The following is a 14650-nucleotide window of genomic DNA, read 5'->3' on the forward strand; positions in this document are numbered from 1 at the left end:
TTGTTTCTGGGTCATACCCATACACCCAAGACCCCTTCATAATACCTGGTTCAGGCCTTCCAGTTGACTCAGAACCAGGTGACCACGTTCAGTTCCAGGGATAATTCTACAGATTGTGGGCTTCATTGAAATTCCATGAGCAATTCTGGTCTACTCACCTTCTGGAATGAAGAGAAGTCCTCAAGGGTGGGATGCATTTTTTGAAACAATCTACATGGTGATATAGCTTAGGGTCCCAGGTATAATACCTTGCAGCCATTCGCCCTGGTGGGCCCTCCTTTGCGAGTGATCAATGAAAGAAAAAAAAATAATTTTGAGTGATGCACTAGAGTTTGAAAAATATAAGCTGTGCACAGACTGCTGGTGTAGTCTATTGATTAAGGTACATTCTTCATAAGCAGAAGGTTATGATTTTGTTGTTGACTATAATGAAGTACTCTCTGAAAAAAGCTGCACACATACTCAGTCAGATCTTGAAAAGATTCGGTTCTAGGAGCTACAGTCTGGAACCGCGTGACCGCTACGGTCGCAGGTTCGAATCCTGCCTTGGGCATGGATGTGTGTGATGTCCTTAGGTTAGTTAGGGTTAAGTAGTTCTAAGTTCTTGGGGACTGATGACCTCCGAAGTTAAGTCCCATAGTGCTAAGAGCCATTTTTGAACCATTTGAAAAGATTTCAAAGTTGTGCAGATACTGGCATCTGAGCTACCCAGCACGACTCACGACCTGTCCTCACAGCTTCAATTTTGCCACTACCTCGTCTCCTACCTTCCAAACTTTACAGAAGCTCTTCTGCAAACCTTGCAGAAATAACACTTCTGGAACAAAGAATATTGTGGAGACGTGGCTTAGCCGCAGCCTGGGGGATGTTTCCAGAATGAGATTTTCACTCTACAGTAGAGTGTGCACTGATATCTGTTAGTTACAGTCAGAATTAATCAGCACATACAAATACCTGGGTTAAAAATTTGTATGGCTATGATAACATTGGTTCAGTTGTAAAGCAGATGGCAGACTTTTCTCCTCATTTTTAGTTTTGTTATGTTTTGTTCCTTAAAAAAAAAAATTCTTGTCCTCCTCCCCCCCCCCCCCCCCCCTGCTCCTTACCCCTTACCACTCCATAGTGTTGAGACTTCATCTCTTAATGGAATAGTTCATGGCTGAATTGTTTTGATATTGTTGCAGAAGAAGCTGAGTAGCACCGTGGTGTAGTGGTTATGATACTAAACTGTTGCATGAAGGGTCGTAAGTTCAAAACTCAGCTGGACTGTACAATTTTAATTTCTATATTTGGTTCAAGTACATTCTAGAGGTATCCACAAATGTCGAGAATCATTGTACTGGAATGTTCTGTAGCTGTATATATACTGTATGTGTTCTGGCCGGAGGCAGTTCGCTCCACGCTCTTGTATGTGCAAGTGCTGAATATACCTTCATTAAGTGAAGTTTGTGTTAATCATTCATCTAATTACACCTTCTTCTACGTGACATTATTCTGGTGGAGACGCCAAGTATTAGAACTTGTGATAGCGCACATTATCGACGATACAGTGGCTTGGCTGTTGATATACTTTCCGGGATGTGAGGTCGTGGTCCAAGAACTTTTCTGCTCCTTACGTTTCGTCCAGGACTGTGCTGGACTTCCTCAGATGCGCTGCTCCGCTGAGTCTTGCCGACGAAACGTAAGGAGCAGAAAAGTTCTTGGACCACGACCTCACATCCCGGAAAGTATATCAACAGCCATGTCAACCGGTCGTGAAAGCCTTCATTCTACGATAAAGTGGCTCCCATCGGGCCACGACAGAGCCACCGTTTACGTGTCAAGAAACCTGAGTTCGAGCTATATTCAACAGATCACAATCTATCGGAGACAGAAGAAGAGGAGGATGTTACGATGACAGCAACTGTGTGCCACCACATGAGACATCCTTCCGGGTTCATTGGTGACGATGACCAAGATCCAAACAATTCGCTGAAGGTATATGAGTGTATAGGTAAATTTAACAAATGGGATGACACCGCGTGTTTGGCTAACATATTTTTCTACTTGGAGGGCACTGCCAAGCAATGGTATGAGAACAACGAGGAGAAGTTCACAAGCTGGGAAGTATTCCAGGCGGAACTGCGCAATTATTTCGGCAACACACACACGACAAAAGTGCAAGGCTGAAGATAAACTAAAGTGCAGGGCACAGTGTCCTACATTCAAGACGTCATGGAGCTGTGTAAAATAGTGGATCCTAGAATGAAGGAGGAAGATAAGGTTGCACATCTCATGAAGGGTGTTGCTGAGGACATGTATCAAACCCTACTCCTGAAGGAGGTTTCGACAGCAAACGACTTCATAAAATGTTGCCGGTATATCAAGACAATGCATCAAAAAATAATTACATGCAAGTAGTTTGAAAGGCTTCCAAACGTCATATCAATGTCTGTGATGGAGGAAGCAACTAATTTCACAAGTGGTCATCTTCAGACAGTGAGAGAGGAAGTTCAGAAGGCACTTGGATCGTCCTTAATTTCCTTTTAAAGCGGTGAAAAAGTCAAGACCCAGGCGGAGTTACTTTCCTACAATGCTGCATGCGGAATTTGTTTGGGCACCAAAGAAGACTGACATCTGGAGGACCCAGGATAACCAACCAGTATGTTTCCATTGTGGACGACCGGGACATGTGGTGCGCTATTGTGAAGAAAGGTGCGCGAGAAAACAGCAGACCAATCCTAGCCATCGCCAACTCCAGAATGACGAAGATGAAAAAGATGATGTGGGTGCAGAACGACGTAGGTCACCATCGCCACAAGCTAGCCGCTGTAGAGGACACTCCCCAACACGCCGATCAAGGTCGCCATTGCCGTTTAGAAGCTCCAGCTGATCACCTAGCCGCTGCAACCTGGAAAGCTAAAGGGTGCAGCCTTCCTTGGAGGTGAGGCCGCCGAATAGAAAAATCTTCTGCCGTCGATCACTACAAAAATGATAGGAAATTACGTTGGTATCCTCATGGATGGCCGACCAGCCCAATCTCTTGTATATGCTGGAGCATCATATTCAGTCATTTCGGAGGAATACTGTCGCCAGTTGCAGAAAATGGTTTTTCTCAACCATGGTCATGTAGTTGGGGTACTGGCAAATCAAAGTGGATGAGGCTGATAGTGAGAAAACTGCATTCGTCACCCCTGAGGGCCTGTATGAGTTTAAGGTAATGCCGTTTGATTTGTGTGACGCACCAGCAACTTTTGAACGTGTGATGGATAATTTTCTAAGGCACCTGAAGTGGATGATGTGTCTTTGTTATTTAGATGGCATTATAGTGTTCTCACAGACATTTGATGAGCATATAAGAAGACAGAGGGCCGTTCTTAAGGGTCTCCAACAAGGCGGACTAAAACTTAATCCAAGAAAGTGTCTCTTTGGAGCAAAAGAAATCAAAGTACTTGGACACCTTGTGTCAAATGAAGGTATGGGGCCAGACCCAGAAAAGGTGAGATCTATAACAGAATTTCTTGTGTCTAAAAGTATTAGAGATGTGAGAAGCTTCCTTGGATTATGTTCTTATTACCATTGTTTTACCAAAGATTTTTGTATCAAAGCCATGCCACTCCAAGGGTTGTTAAAAGCTGATGCTAAATTTACCTGGGGTGGTGCTCAACAAGATTCTTTCAATGTGCTGCGAAAAGCTCTGATGACTGACCCTGTACTTGGTCTGTATGATGAGAGAGCACCTATAGAACTACACACTGATGCCAGCGGGTATGGGATCAGTGCTGTTCTGGTGCAGATTTCGGATGAAAAAGAGAAAGGATACTTACAATAGCCGAGAGAAACTACTCAACTACAGAAAGAGAATGTCTTGCTGTGATCTGGACCATGTGCAGGTTCGGCAGTATCTCTATGGAAGGCCATTCACAGTTGTTACAGACCATCATTCACTTTGTCGGTTGACAGGTCTTAAGGATCCAACAGTACGACTTGCCAGGTGGGCACTATATCTTCAAGAGTATGACATTACCATAGTGTACAAAAGTGGAAGAAAACACCAAGATGCCGACTGTCTCTCAAGAAACCCTGTGCAAGACCATCAAGACTTTGATGAAGATGGTGACTGTCTTGCTGTACTCCAGGAACTCTCTGCCGAGCAGAAGGAGGATGCCAAGATATCTCAAATTATGCTTGCCTTAAATCAATCAGAGGATGTGAAAGGACAATTTAAGGTAGTTAATGGATTATTTTGTGAGAAAAACTTTGATCCTATTGGAAAGAGGTGGCTACTAGTGATTCCTAAACACATTCGCTTAGGTGTTCTACAGAAATTTCATGACACACCTGAGGCCAGACATTTAGGATTTATTAAGACATACGATAGGATCCGCAAGAGAATTTTCTGGCCTGGTTTATTTAGGAGTGTACGTCACTGTGTGTCCCACTGTCGAGAGTGCCAGAGGAGAAAGGCGGTTCCTCAGAAACCACCTGGCCGACTCATACCACTTCCACCAGCCAAAATGCCTTTCCACTGTGTTATGATTGACTTCCTTGGACGATTTCCAATGTCTGCTAGTGGCAGTAGATGGATTATTGTTTGCACTGATTACCTGACATGCTATGCATTTACAAAAGCCATGAAAACAGCCAAAGCATCCGAGGTAGCCAAATTCATCGTGAAAGACATTGTATTAAAACATGGTGCCCCAAGGTCGATATTACGGATCGAGGGAATGTTTTTAAATTGAATCTTGTGACAGAGATAAACCGTCGGTGCAACATTATTCATCACATGACAGCTGTCTACCATCCGCAAACTAACGGGCTTTCTGAACCCCTCAATAAGATCTTGGCTGACATGCTATTAATGTTCATCAATGTTGAGCAGAGCAACTGGGATGATGTTTGCCTACAACACCGCCAAACAAGACACCACAGGATTTTACCCCATTTTTCCTGGTGCATGGGTGTGACGCGATTACGATGATGGACACTTGTGTTTCCATTACATCCTGAAAACATGGACGATGACTACAATGGCCAAGTGTTAACCAGAGCTGAGGAAGCTCAGCAGTTCGCTCGACTCCGCACACTGCAGGTTCAAGAAAACGATCACCGAAGGTATGACGAGAGCCACCGCCCTGTTGCCTACCAACCTGGTGACCTCGTCTGGATCTTCACTCTTGTTTGGAAGGTTGGTCTCTCTGAGAAGCTCCTCAGGTGCTACTTTGGGCCTTATGAGGTTGTAAGACAGTTGTCTGATGTTACTAATGAAGTTGAAGATTTCGACCCCGACACAAGATGATGAAAGATCAGAGATACGGTCCACATCCTTCGAATGAAGCCCTATAAGGGTCCTGCAATCCAGGGTAAATTCAAAGCTTCAATGACAGGCAACAAGCGGAAATGTGGTGAAGAGTGTAGCGGCAAAAGAAGCTCTAAAAAGATCATCGCCAGGGTGAGAATCAGTCATCGGGAGTCGGAGTACGCAGGACTGATGACTCGGTCCCGGACCAAGACGACGCAACACCGAGATGCTGTTCTTGTAAGGAGGGAGCAATGTTGCAGAAGAAACTGAGTAGCATTGTAGTGTAGTGGTTATGATACTAACTGTTGCATGAAGGGTAGTGAGTTCAAAATTCACCTGGACTGTAAAATATTAATTTCTATATTTGGTTTAAGTACATTCTAGAAGTATCCACAAATGACAAGAACCATTGTACTGAAATGTTTTGTAGCTGTATATAGGCCTATAGTGTGTGTGTTCTGGCCGGAGGCAGTTCGCTCCACGCTCTTGTATGTGCAAGTGCTGAATAAATCTTCATTAAGTGAAGTTAGTGTTTGTCATTCATCTAATTACACCTTCTTGTATGTGACAGTATGCGGTATGCTGGGAGAAGCTGAATAATGAATTCATCCTTGGTTAGCTGTTCCTCAATTTCTGATTAAGCATGTGCCCTCTTCCCCACAACAAAATAAAACTTTCAAAAATTGAGCTGTTGTTATTTATTAGTTTCCATACTATCATGTCCTGATGTGATTTTCTTAACTTTGTGATCTCATTAGCATTTATTCCCCCTCCCCCCACCTCTCTCTCTCTCTCTCTCTCTCTCTCTCTTTCTATATCTCTCTTTCATTTAACTGTTATCATTTAGTCTTGCTGTGGAAGAAAGAATCTGTGGGCAGATAATGTAGTGATTTGCTATGCTATTATTTATATGTACCGAGCACTGTTTCCACTTGGCGCTCGAATATATACCGTATATACTCGAGTAATCCATGCTCTCGAATAATCCGTGCACCCCAATTTTGAGGAAGAGGAAAAAAAATATATTTTTTGCTTTAATTTGTTTTATTTACAAAAAAAAAAAAAAAAAAAAAAAAAATGTTCCAACATTATGATGTGTTCAAAAGTATGTATAATAACTACTGGTTTGAAGCAACGCTGCTGTACAGGTTGATACATTGTTGAAACACAACCAATTCAGCGGCGTGCAGCTGGCCATCCAGTGGGCGGGCAGCCATCGGCGTGCAGCTGGCCGGCTGGCCCATTAGACGGGCGGGTGGCTGGGGAACATTATCACCGCCAGCCGGGGCTCTACGCGTACCTACAATAGCTAAAAAAGACATGTGAATTATCTTGCTTAAGAATTTGTTAATATAGTATGTGCAATAAAATGTTTTAGTCAATACCGGTATGTTTCCTCTCTTACCACTCTATTCATCACTTTCATCATCATTGTCATCATCATCACTAGCAGGAGAATCATTGTCGTCTTCACCATCTTCCTATAGAGCGTCGTCCTCTGTTCCATCCAGTGAATTTGTGATTCCACATTTTTTGAAGTATTTTTCCACCTGTGGTTGTGGAATGGAGTCCCATGCACTTTTCACCCATTCACAAATCTGGGACAAATCCGGCCATTTGATTTTTCCACTAGGTGTGAACTTGCATATATCGCTGTTTAAGTGCAGCTTTGAATGGCCTATTTTTACACACATCTAGTGGTTGTAGGATGGATGTTGGCCTCCAGGGATAATGACCAAGTCAGTTTTCCCTTTTTGTAATTTGTCTCGCACTTTCTTAGTTGTATGTCTGTGGAAGCTGTCCAGGACCAACATGTTCCATAAATTCAGTAGCGCACCAGGACGACGTTGTCAAACGTGTGTCACCCAGTTAATTATAAGTTCATTGTCCATCCACCCTTTCGGATTCGCTCTCACTAATACCGGTATGCCTTTTACTGATATTTTCAAAATAGTTTTCCTTATAAATATCACATAAGGTAGTAGCTTTCATCTATTACCAGTTACACACATCACTGTACATCTATGTTTCTTACTGCTGCCAGTTCGTATCATGATGCTGGATTCTCCTTTCCTGTTCACTGTGTTGTCGAGCGGCATCTCAAAATAGACTGGCATTTGATCCGCATTACCAATTTGCGATAATATATAGGACTGTTTACAGTGCAGATTTATCACATAACGATGAAAATTCACTATTTTTTTCCTCATAACCGCCTGGAAGCTGCTGAGCGATATTAGTTTTCCTCTGGAATCCTAAACCATTTCGGTTGAAAAATCTTGATAGCCAGCCCCGGCTAGCTTTGAAACTGGTAATGCCTAGTTCTTTGGCTAAAGACAATGCTTTATAAGTTGGCACATTTCACTCATCACCGTGCATCTGTATTGTTTCTTCTCATCTACCTAATCGCAGAGCCTTTTCTTGAGGTCCAGATGCTTCGCTTTTCGGCTGCGAAATGCCCGGCGATTACTATTAGTTTCTTGAAGCTGCGTTTTATTTTTTCGCCAGTCGCGAATACAACTCTCACTCATGTTGTACTTTCTTCCTGCTGCATGGTTTCCAATATTCTTGGCTTCTTCAATAATTTTCACTTTTTCTTTAGCAGTGTACGAGTGATAACGAGGACTTGTAGCCATAATTAACAAGTTTGAAGACGTTAATACTTCACTCCTAACATGCTACTGATTCATCACAGACTGAGGTCACAACAATGCAATAGTATAATGGGATGTATTATTGGAGGCAGAGCAGTACCAACAATGTTTAGAATAATCTGTGCACCCCAGTTTTTCGTCCTAAAATTCGGGAAAAACATGTGTGGATTATTCAAGTATATACGGTAATTGTTAGCCTTTATGTAGTTCTGATTTTTCTTTTGTCCTTATTTTCATTTTTAACCAGTCAGTTATTAAATTTGTTTGCAGCTGCTTCGTGGTCTTCCACAAGAAGGACGCGTTCTGCGAGACAAATCAGCAAGTGTTGGCCATGGGTTGTCATCTGGATCATCTCGTCCAGCAACATGCCTTGGTATAGAAGGCCGTAAGTCAGGAACACGGGGGATCCTGGATAAGAGTCACAGTACTCCTGCATATGATCTGACAGACTCAAGAAGTGTTGTCGTGAGGGATGCTGTTATTGTTGACAGTGGTGGACCTCCAGACATCACAGTGATCCAGGCAGTCAACTTACCTCTTGTACAGGCAAATGTTTCTATGGATGTTCAGAAGTAAGCAAGTCCTCATCATGTAACAATGAGCACCACTATTTTAAGATTTGATTGCAATTAGGTAGTAAAACACTCTAACGGTCTAGCTAATAACATGGAACACACACATGAAAGAGGGATAGTAACAACAATAATTAGAAGGTAGCAGTGACAACAGGATGGGTGAGGAGTGTGGGGAGATGTAAACTAGGAAGCCAGTGGTTCAGGTTTAAAGCTGAGTAAAGAAAGCTATGGGAATAATTGTAAGGTGCATAGAAGGTATATTTTAAACTATGGAAGTAGGCAGTGCAGAAGGATGAGATGAAACTATACAAACAAAGTGGAGAGGAATGAAAATTAGGAGTGGCTGAGAATGACACTGAATTTTGTGAGAACAGTGTGTTCGCATATTTCTGAGAACTATATTTTATCCGTCAATAGAAAACTGTACTTTGGTTGCTTGAACAAGAGCATGTCTGGCAGTAGCAACCTTTTTTTGACAGTACGCTGTTTGCAGCAATTCAGTCAGTTTTATTCATAGTTGTCTGGAATTTTTCAAAGGTTTGTTGTCCATAGTATCAAAAATTTATCTCACTGAAAACACTACCTGTATGAAATTCTTGTGATGTAGTATGAGGATAAACGGGAAAATAATAAAGTGATATGCAAAGGACACATGTATTTGCAGCTCACTTTAGCATGCACGCCTTATTCAGGGAATGGATTGAAATTGTAAAGAGTTCATATTTATATAATTTGAGGGCTTTTGTTTATTATTCTCAATGATGATGGTGATGGTGATGGTGATGGTGATGGTGATGATGTGAAAGAAAGTAATTTTATTGTAAAACACTAATACAATTTTAAAAAATTTCCTTCCACAAAACTTTAAATACTCTATTAAAGAATTCCCATTTTCTTTTACAACCACACACTTATACATTTCATTTCTTCTTCTAAATGTGTTGTATTCTGCAATGTACATCATCATCTGCAGCATCAGGAAGAGCTTCCAGCCCCTGACCAGGGTCTTCCTCTGTCTTTCACCACTATTCGGTAACTATCCTGTTAAAGTCCTGACCTCGTTTCCCAATTTCTCTTCAACTTCTCTCAGCCAGCTGTCCCCTGGCCTTCCTCTCACAAGGGAATGGTCCAATAAGACATGTCTAAACCTACCTGGGAATTTTTTACACAGGAAGAAGGCGACTAAAGAAATGCACTGCCAGAATTTTAGCTGCTAAGACACACTGAAAGTATTTTGTTAAAAATGTTGAAGTTACACATTTTTGCCATGCAAAGAACAGCTTAGAACAACTGTTTGTACAGCCCTGCCCGCCTGGCTCATGACTCAGTGAATCACTCATGCAGCACCGCATAGCGGAATTATCTGGAGTTCACAGATGCCAATTTCAGGCACCTAAATCCTGATTTACAATAGAGCAAATGGAAGCAAACACATAAGAATGAGTATTTGCAGAAAATTTATTACCATTCACTTGTATATGGGTATAATCGTTTATACTAGAGGGAACCGGAGAGAACATGAGGTAGCGAACATGAATGCTGTGTTTTTAGTTTTTGGAGCTAATATTCAGCATACAGGATACAACTCTATCTTGTTAGAGCCACAATGCCAAACTTTGCTATTCAGTGAGGATTATTTTGCATGGCAAGTACACTGTTCTTGACGGAGTATGCAAAATAGTGCAAGGAAGGAAGAATTTAAGTGTCTCAATTTGTATGAAAGCGTGACATGCGTGGAGATCGTGCACTTCACATGAAATTGCATCTCCATCTCTCCTTAGCAGTGGTACAAAATTCTCCTTGTATGTCGGCTGACATTTCTCCCTGGCTTCTCATTATCATTAAGGGGAAATTTATAAACAGGACACTAATTACCAGTGTCAAGCATCATCTCAAGAGGCAACACAGCTAGCATTTCCACTATGTGTAAGGTAAAATGGTCATAATCTTCTTTTCTACAACAAAAATGGTGTAGTGGAAAAGCACATGCTTTGTGATCCAGACAGTGCGGGATCAAATCCCGTTCAGACCACAACTTTTTCACTGTGATTTTTAACTGAGCATTCGCTTCTCACAGATGTTGGAGTGGCCACGAAAGACATATGGTTTGGATTCCACATTAAACTACATGTCTCCATTTTCTGATTAGGTAAATGGGGAGGGTTAGGGACACATAAGTAGCTGCAGTGGTGTTCAGTCCAGACCTGCAAGAGGCCTACTGGGTACGCCTGACAGAATTCTCTTTTGAAACTTCCTGGCAGATTAAAACTGTGTGCCGGAGTGAGGCTCGAATTCGGGACCTTTGCCTTTTGTGGGCCAGTGCTCTACCATCTGAGCTACCCAAGCACGACTCACGCCCCATCCTCACAGCTTTACTTCCGCCAATACCTCATCTCCTACCTTCCAAACTTCATAGAAGCTTTCCTGTGATGCTGCAGAATTGTCTTTTGCTCATGCTTGTTAGCTTGTTTGCTCCTGTGAAACCCTGGCGTAACAATACAAACATTTTATTGAATAACTTCATATCGACAGTTCAGTTCTTGCACATATATTACTGCTAAAAGTGGCTAGCAGAGAAAATAAAATCATGGCAGTGTTTGATGTCAGAGATGACGTCCATCAGTGAGGATTTTTAATTTGTTGAAATGAAATGTGTCTTAAGGTACTACATTTTATAACAGTTCCTGTCTGCCATTCCTTATAAAAATGTTTGAATGTTGTACGGAATATAATAGAGGGAAACATTCCACGTGGGAAAAAATATATCTAAAAACAAAGATTATGTGACTTACCAAACGAAAGCGCTGGCACGTCGATAGACACACAAACAAACACAAACATACACACAAAATTCTAGCTTTCGCAACCAACGGTTGCCTCGTCAGGAAAGAGGGAAAGAGAGGGAAAGACGAAAGGATTTGGGTTTTAAGGGAGAGGGTAAGGAGTCATTCCAATCCCGGGAGCGGAAAGACTTACCTTAGGGGGGAAAAGGATGGGTATACACTCGCGCGCACACACACACATATCCATCCACACATATACAGACACAAGCAGACCTTTGCCTCTGTATATGTCCGCTTGTCTGTATATGTGTGGGTGGATATGTGTGTGTGTACGAGTGTATACCCATCCTTTTTTCCCCCTAAGGTAAGTCTTTCCGCTCCCGGGATTGGAATGACTCCTTACCCTCTCCCTTAAAACCCAAATCCTTTCGTCTTTCCCTCTCCTTCCCTCTTTCCTGACGAGGCAACCGTTGGTTGCGAAAGCTAGATTTTTGTGTGTATGTTTGTGTTTGTTTGTGTGTCTATCGACATGCCAGCGCTTTCGTTTGGTAAGTCACATAATCTTTGTTTTTAGATATATTTGCATGTTGTACGTTTGACTATCAGTGAAACAGTTTTCTGTTTATTCTCTATAGTTGTCACAAAAATGCGAAGTGTATTGAATGACAAAAACAAACATTTTTCTCGCTCCAGGCACACTGGACAAAGGAAAAATTGATGCAGTCAGGCACTTTGCAGGAAGCATTAGTTTTATTTAGACAGAACTGGAATGGAGTCGGAAACAGTCCTGTCTGTTGTTCCACATATTGCACTGCATACCAGGCATATGTGATCAAATTTGTAAATCGTGGTGGAGAAAACTGGTAATGCACAAATAGCTAGAGCTTAAGAATACTGATCCAGTGACAAATATGAAATGAGAGATGGGTATTGGAAATTATGTTGTCTGATAATTTCCCGAAAAATGTTTTTATGAGTCACACTAGTAGTTCCAGGCAGAATCCACATTACATCTACAGATTTTTTTGTCATTCTCCCCAGTAACAGAGGTGGTGCTATGTCCGGACCATGACTCCAACAAAAGCAATGAATTAGTTTCTGCAGCTGGTGGGAATATGTTTCGAACAAAATGTTGAAAAATATTCTTCCCCACTTTTCCAGATTTTGATATGTCGATTACAAGATTTTTGTAACTAAACAGTCCATTTTTTTATTTTTGATCCACATTTGCCTTGCAGTTCTTGAAGATAGATATATAGCTGCAAAAACAGTAAACCACTCGTACTTATCGCTGGCATTATCTTACGTGAATGTGTCAGTGCATTCATTCATTGGGCGGCCGACTCCGTCTTTTTTTCACCCCGAAATGGTGAGGTGCAGTGTGCGTGCAATTCTTTCACAAAATCTGACAGATCAGCTGTGTGGATAAAAGCAAGTCTCGTCTTTCTGTCAGCTATGAATTGCTCTGTACCATTGTCTATCACTGGCAGCTGCTCTACATGTTTATGTGACGTAAACTTCATAATTTTGCGACTTCCTATTCTGTAGATTTCTTGAACCTAGGTAGCCAGGTCGACAAGGCCTGAAAATTAGCAATGTTCATGTCAGATGCAATTCGGAGGGCCTAGTCTCGTAGATCTCCATCGGAAACGATGCATAGCCTCTCACGAACAGTTCTAAATCTTCATCAGGTTACCTTCCATTCAGAAGGCTGTTGCACGCAGCGACTGTTATATTGACTTGTAAAGAATAGATTTCAGCTATCAGTCGTCCTTTTGAAATTTTATTGGCAGATCTAGATTTCAACTGAAACTAGCCATTCGCAGTGCACTATCATTTTTGATCAATGCATGTACTGCCTGTTGGTCGGGCTTCATCCAAAGTTCATTTAATACTAAATCTTTCAAACAGCTTTTCATTCAGATGGTTTCGGATTTCTGTTTGGCGCATATTTCTTACTGCATGTAATTCATTCTTCCATTTGTACAGTTCATGCTCAGATTTTATGAAGCAAAAATGCCTTTGCACTCTGAATAACTTCAAGCATTTTTTCCCTCTTTCATTTAACCAATATTTCACACATTTTCTTTGTCGTTGAAAGCTATTGCAGAACATGGTTTTTTTTTAAGGCTTGGACGGTATTCTTCTTCAGAACTGTTACTGGCACAACTAATGTCATCCGAACCATGATTCATGGAATCGTCACAGTTTTTTCTTATTTCTTCTAACATATCCACAATTTCAAACAAAATATCGATATTCGATTGAATGTCAAGGAAATAAATTAACAAATGACACACATGTACGTCCTTTGGAGAAATAGGTGATTTCGGCTGGGAACCACATTCTTCATATTTCATAATTGCTAACTTGAGAATGTTAATTGAATTCCACATTACCGGAAAACTGGAAGAAGAAAAAGTACTATTAGCAGGCGTGCCTTATGAAAGCACAATAAATATTGTAGTAACACTGTTCACGTTACGTCGCACTTCACTTAGCGTAGACCGGGACTGTGTCCTAGGCATGCCCGATGTTGACTGACTGCGCACGGCCTGTCCTGCCGGAGTTGTTGTTGTTGTTCTTGTTGTTACGCCGGCAGAGGTTGCGTCCGAATTCTCGCGTGCCCTCTGGTGGATGGGACTCTACTGGCGGCGACCACCGTTCGTGACGCGCCGTGCCAATGTGCGCCTCCCGCGAACTTTCTGGTGGCTACTACACTCCTCCTCCTTCGGGGGGTGAAGCCACTGTGATCCACTGCGTCGGAAGGTGGAGCGTCGGGCAGGAGCGATGACCTCCACATCCATTGGATGGCCGGAGTCAAGGGGATCTGCCAACCCTCGAGCCGGAACCTTCGAATACGGCTGGAAGTGACCCACACGAAGAGGCCCCCGTCGTCCCACAACCGGAGCCCGGGACAGCACAGGCGACAAGCTGTCGAAGTCTGGATCCTGTTCCACCTCAGGAGGGGCAAGACCTAGTGGCGGGGACGAAGGGGAAGGGACGACCACAGGGGAACAAGCCCCCTGCGAAACCGGGCCAGCTAGGGGGGCCGGCTCTCGCTGGGGCATCTCGAATGACGGCGATGCCGGTGCTGGAGCCACTGGAGGCTGCCAAGGCTGAGAACCATCGCAGTGTGGCAGAGTCACAGCGGGGAGAGGAGGTAACGTCCCCTGTGAAACCAATACAGGTGCCGGCAATGGGGAAGCCGGTGTCCGAGAGGTCGGAGGGTGGGTGCCCGAACGTGGACGGAGCTGATTTTGGTGATGACGTACCACCCGGTCCCTCGCCTGCAAGGTATAGAGCCGGCGGCCATGGCGGTGCAGGACCACCGCCGGTATCCAATGTGGATTG

General features: G+C 42.8%; 1 protein-coding gene across 3 annotated transcripts in view; it reads left to right on the top strand.

The window, feature by feature from the left end:
- Positions 1 to 14650, top strand: part of LOC126101604 (connector enhancer of kinase suppressor of ras 2) — a 157608-nt gene that overhangs the window by 46806 nt on the left and 96152 nt on the right. For all 3 annotated transcript variants that reach the window (XM_049912283.1, XM_049912282.1, XM_049912281.1), the window contains one exon: positions 8209 to 8510. In XM_049912283.1, coding sequence (XP_049768240.1) covers positions 8209 to 8510 — 302 coding nt within the window. The remainder of the gene's footprint in view (positions 1 to 8208; positions 8511 to 14650) is intronic.

Source organism: Schistocerca cancellata, chromosome 9 (genome assembly GCF_023864275.1).
Source record: "Schistocerca cancellata isolate TAMUIC-IGC-003103 chromosome 9, iqSchCanc2.1, whole genome shotgun sequence".
Classification (NCBI taxonomy): domain Eukaryota; kingdom Metazoa; phylum Arthropoda; class Insecta; order Orthoptera; family Acrididae; genus Schistocerca; species Schistocerca cancellata.